Source organism: Camelina sativa, chromosome 12 (genome assembly GCF_000633955.1).
Source record: "Camelina sativa cultivar DH55 chromosome 12, Cs, whole genome shotgun sequence".
Classification (NCBI taxonomy): domain Eukaryota; kingdom Viridiplantae; phylum Streptophyta; class Magnoliopsida; order Brassicales; family Brassicaceae; genus Camelina; species Camelina sativa.
The window spans coordinates 31,783,242-31,788,907 of NC_025696.1; the positions used below are offsets into that span (position 1 = coordinate 31,783,242).

Here is a 5,666-nt window from a genome sequence, read left to right on the forward strand (position 1 = left end):
CACTTTCTTTCTTCTTCTTCCTTGAACCGTATCAGTATCCAACTCAGAAATAGCATCATCAAAATCAAATGCCTTCTCAGATTCGAAAAATATCTTATTCAGTTAACAATTTCACATGTAGTAAAAAACTGCTTTGCAAGGCTCCAAGCGCTAGCAGGAGTAAAACATAGAGAAATTGTGGGCAAGATCAAGCCTGAAGTAAAAAGAATCACTTACAGAAGCAGTGCTTTCATGAGAAGCTTTTTTCATCTCAGCACCAGCCTTAAACTCAGCAAGATACCTGTCTGTGGCTGTGATGATCATCCTTCATTTTTAGGTAAAACAGTTTTTGGTTTATATAGTGGAAAGCTGGATGTAAACAAGGAGAATCCTTTGGTTTGTGGTATAGGAAATTGAGGAAACTATGTAAAATTCTTCTCACATTTTTGGTTTATATACCATAAAACTAAATACACAACAACAACAACAAGAAAACAATGAAACAAAAACGAAGCTGCAGAGAAACTTTCTAAAATTTTATCACAACTTTTCTTCTCATTCTCCGGAAAAAGTAAATACCAAATAGGGATTAAAAATCGTAATTATACCATTACCCTAATCATCCATGTTAACTTGACTACAACGCAATAATTAGTTACTAATCACCAAAATTAGTTACTAATCACAATAATTAAACCACTAAACTCAAACGAAGGATGGAAAAACAAAAAACCCTAACCCTAATGTAAGTATATAAGGCAAGAGAAGCCACTTTTTCTCTTCAGTTTCGCTCGTTTCTCCTCTCTCAATAACAATTTCCATCTTCCTGATCACGTCTTTCACTCTCACAACTTTTTGAGATTCTTTTAACTCGATCACCATGAGTATGAATCATCTCCCGGTCACGGATTCAGGTAAGGATATATGGTCGAATTTGTTTTTACTTATGGATACTGCGGTTATGGTTCAGGAAGAAGAAGAACGTCGTCGTCGTCGTAGAGACGAAGATAGCGAGAAGAGTTTCTTCTATCTTTTCCCGAGGAAGAAAAGGTCGTCTTTGGTGAAGAGAAGATACAAACAACAAAACCCTAATGGGGTTTCTATGATGTCTTCTTCTTCATCGCTCGATGATCACGAGACGAAAAGCACACAAAACCCTAGTTATGAGCCTGTGGTGTATGATGCGGAGCTACTACGTGCAAAGAAGGGGAAATCTAAGATTGTCTGTGAAGATTACGACTACCGCGGAGAGAGTGATGAGGCGAAGAGACACTTTGAGAAGACCGTGAAGAGATTGGTAAGAAACCTAGGACGAAACTTGGATGATCTTGATGGGGCGTCGTCTTCTATGTCTTCATCGTTCCTGAACCATCGTTGTTACAATTCCCCTTCGCTTCTCCTCGGTTACAACTCGGCTAAGTCTGAGAAGACAGAGACGAACGACCCTAGTTACCAACCATGCCTAAAGGAGAACACAACAAGCCGCAAGAGGCGTGCCGTGCAGCAGAGGACGGATACAGATGCACCGGAGTGGATTTTTCAGGTGATGAGAAGAATGAGAGCTGATGCCGCAAACCCGTTGCTGATCTTTGAAAGGGGTCTAACGCCGACTGATGTGAAATCATCTCAGTGCCGTCTCTTAATCCCATGCCAGCAGCTAATCAGAGACGATTTCTTGACGCCGGGGGAGTATCGAGCCATAAATAAAGAGGAATACATCGAAAACGACGATGATACTATCGGTGTGGGAACGATTCTTGTGAACCAAGGATGTGAAGAGTGGGGTCTGCGTTTCAAGCTATGGCCGATGGAGAAGGAAACTGGACTTGGAACCTTGAATTACGCTTTGAACTGGGCGTGGAACGATGTCGTCAAGGGTAACAACTTAAAAGCCGGGGACAAGATCAGTCTTTGGACTTTCAGGTGCCGTGGAGTACTCTGCTTTGCTCTTGAGACATACTAACCTTCTTCCTTAATTTGGTGTCTGATAATGTTTGATTTGTCTCTTGAAACGATTTTAACTTGATTGATCTAGTTTATTTCTTCTGCACAGCCATTGAACTCGGGGTTATGGTCCTGTTATAACTTCTAGGAAGTGTTAATTAGCTAGCTACATTAAGGGGTTTTATATTGGTTTTGTTCCTCTCTTCTAATCCTAGTAGTAACTTGTCTATCCCTGGTGTTGTTTCAGATATCTTCTTTCGTTTGAATTGAACATTTTCTCATAAATATGGTTTCTTGTTTTGTCTACTTTAGTTATTACCACACTGTTTACCTTTGTGATGGAAATGATCCAATCCTCCAAAATGCTCAACACATTATACAGAGCAAAACCAAATTAGATTATGACATTCAAGTTTTGATTTCATTAAAAGTATAAGAAGAAATTTAAATCTCAAAGTCGAAACCTGTGATGGAAAATTGATTATTTGGATAGCTCTCAAGAAAGTTGGCAACATTTTCTAAATCAGATATTGGACTTCACAAGTTCACATGGCTTCGCGTCATGTACGGTTCATGTTTGAAATAGCAGTACAAAGTGTCGTGGAGGTGTTAACTAACTAGCTCTTAACTTGGAGGTGTTAATTGACTAGCTCTTCACTTGTTCACTGAGCTATTCAGCTGATTCAACAATTATTAGTGTTGTTGTTCTTCTTTTAAACTATATTTAGAGCCAAAAAAATCGACTGATAAGAAAACTGCAGTATCAGAAGAAGAAAAACAAGTTTTGATTTCATTAGGAGAATAGGAAATTTTGAGGAACCTAAAGGAAGAATCAATTGCAAGTAGTTTTCAAATTGTTTACCAAACAAACAAACAACAATAAAACTGTGTCCTTATAAGAATCCTGAGCTATCCCTCACTCAGATTATCACATGAAAGTTTCTACTTTTTATAAAATAAAGTGACTTCCTCTTCTTCGGGTTTACTCTGCGCCATCAGGCTTTGATGCTGCCTCCTTGATCTCATCTCCTGCTTCGTCCTAATGACCAGAAAGAAACAATCATGTCAAATTACAGAACAAAGAAGCTCTTGATAACTATATCACCATCTAAAGATCCCAAGTTGTAGTTGGTTTAAGGTAAACAACGATCAAATGTATATTGTGTTGATGCTTACTGTCATATCTGAAGTCCAGAGAGTGAGATTGTCTCTAAGAAGCTGCATGATCAGTGTACTGTCCTTGTATGATTCCTCACCCAATGTATCCAACTCAGCAATAGCATCATCAAATGCCTGCACAGATCCAAAAGGACTCATTCATTGAGACTACAGTTAACAATTTCACACGAAGTAAGAAATGAATGGTGTACACAAACCTGCTTTGCGAGGCTGCAAGCACGATCAGGCGAGTTCAGGATTTCATAGTAAAACACAGAGAAGTTGAGGGCAAGGCCAAGCCTTATTGGGTGAGTGGGAGCTAACTCAGCAGTGGCAATGTCCTGGATTATCACAGAGAATATAACAACAAGAACAAAAATCAATTATAGCCACACAAGACATAACAGTCAAATATGTTGTAATGATGAAGTAAAGAAACACTTACGGAAGCAGACTTGTAAGCAACCAAAGTGCTTTCAGCAGCCTCTTTCCTCTCAGAACCAGCCTTAAACTCAGCAAGATACCTGTGATAATCTCCCTTCATTTTAAGGTAAAACACTTTGGATTCAGCTGGTGAAGCAGATGGGATAAGATGAGCTTCAAGAACATTCAAAATCCCATCACAGATTTTGCTAAGCTCAGTTTCAATCTTTCCCCTGTAATCCTTGATAATAGCAACATGGTCTTCGTTCCCTTTGCTCTCTTCTTTCTGCTCAATCGAAGAAATGATTCTCCACGAAGCTCTCCTTGCTCCAATCACGTTCTTGTAAGCAACAGAGAGAAGGTTCCTCTCTTCAACAGAGAGTTCCTCAACATCAACGGTTTTCGCAACTTTCTCCATGAATTCAACCATTTCTTCATAACGTTCAGCTTGTTCAGCTAATTTCGCCATGTAAACATTCTCTTCCCTCGATGATTCAGTCGACATCTTCGATTTAACAATCTAAAACAAATCCTACAAAATCAGAAACAACTGAATCAAAACCAGAACTCAAATTTACATCTCAACACTCATTTACTTAAGTTCATCACGGATTAAAAATCAAAAAGTAAATCCAACAAAGCAGAAACAACTTAAAACTGTAACCCAATATCACATCTACACCCTACATACTCATCTACTTAATCAACATCTTCACAGATTAAGACTACAGAGCAAATTCACATATACACATTCATCCACTTAATCAAGTTCTTCACGGATTTAACAACATAAAGCAAATTCTAAAGCCATAACAAATTGAATCAAACCAGAACCTAAATTAACATCTTCACAATCATCTACTTAATCACGTTCTTCACAGATTCAAGAACACACTCAAACTTACGCTGAATGTTCATAGATAACGAATCTAGATCAAATCGTTTAGCGCAAAAACAATTGAATAAAAAAAAAACGAGAACCAGAATTAAGATCTACAGATTACGAATCTAAAGCAGAAACTACTGAATTAAAACCAAATCCCCAAATTAACATCAAACACACCAATCGGAATAAGCTCGTACTCTCACTAAATCAGTGATAAGAAACAGCGAAAACTTAACGAATCGGATCAGATCGATCTACTGAACCATCAGATCTACACAAACAAAAAACAAGAACGAACGAACGAAGATTAGGGAGAAAGAGAGAGAGAGATCTAACCTTTTTTTTTGGTTTGAAGATCTGATTCGAATTGCTACAAGTGGTTTGAAAAAAATGGGAATAAGAAGAGACTGAATCGAAAATGGAATAAATAAATAAAACTGTTTTCGAGGCGTAGAGTTAAGAGCTTCCACTGAAAGGCTGACAAGTGTCGGATGCTGAAGATGACTGATTCATTGAATCTGACACGTGTTTAGCCACGCTAGTGGGGTTAAGATCTGTGTTTTATTGAACTCTGAGATTTATATAAATGGGCCAATGGGCCTAACGGGTTACTATTTCGAAACACTTAAGACGACTCTTCTTCTCTCGTTTTAGTTAACAGTTTTCCCCACTTCACTAGATTTAACCCTGGCACTTAGGTTATTTTGGTTAATTCAGTTCGGTTATTTCAGGTTTTCAGTTTTTTTTTTTAGTTTTAAAAATCTTATCGAATTTAATCGAAATAAATTTTGGTTTGGTTATTTTGGTTTTTCGGTTATTTCGGTTTTAAAATTTCAAAATCAAAATTTATTTAATAACAACAAAAAATCAGATTTTTTGGTTATTTAGAGATAATTTCGGGTTTTTCCGTTTTTTTAGTTTTATTTCAAATATTTCGGTTCTTACAGTTTCGTTTTTTTGGGTAGTTTGGTTATTTTAGTGGTAAATTTTGGATTTGTTAGTTTTTTTTCTTCAAAAATTAATTTTTTTTAAACGGTTAACCGATAACCAAACCAAAATAAATAACCGCAGATTTTGTTTTTTTTTTATAAAAAAAATTGTACTGATCGGTTCAGCCGCCATAACGAAAACCGAACCAAATATCCAAAATATCAGTTCGGTTTATAATCCCAGGCCTAACTAGATTTTAAAACAACCTTTTTATTAAAAACTAAGGGTGCAAATATTTGCAAAATTAAAAAAGTTGAAGGAGTTGAAAAAAATTATTCAACAAACT

The 5,666-nt window shown here is 36.9% G+C and overlaps 2 protein-coding genes across 2 annotated transcripts; one reads left to right on the top strand and one right to left on the bottom strand.

The window, feature by feature from the left end:
- LOC104732994 (B3 domain-containing protein At5g38500-like) lies at positions 551-2,020 on the top strand. The gene has a single exon (XM_010452601.1). The coding sequence runs from the start codon at positions 860-862 to the stop codon at positions 1,940-1,942; it is 1,083 nt and encodes a 360-aa protein (XP_010450903.1). The 5' UTR covers positions 551-859; the 3' UTR covers positions 1,943-2,020.
- On the bottom strand, positions 2,692-4,830 carry LOC104732995 (14-3-3-like protein GF14 psi). Its single transcript, XM_010452602.2, has 5 exons — positions 4,727-4,830; positions 3,527-4,036; positions 3,300-3,422; positions 3,100-3,216; positions 2,692-2,962 (listed from the first exon to the last, which is right to left on the bottom strand). Exons 2-5 carry the CDS (start codon positions 4,007-4,009, stop codon positions 2,906-2,908), a joined length of 780 nt encoding a protein of 259 aa, XP_010450904.1. The 5' UTR covers positions 4,010-4,036; positions 4,727-4,830; the 3' UTR covers positions 2,692-2,905.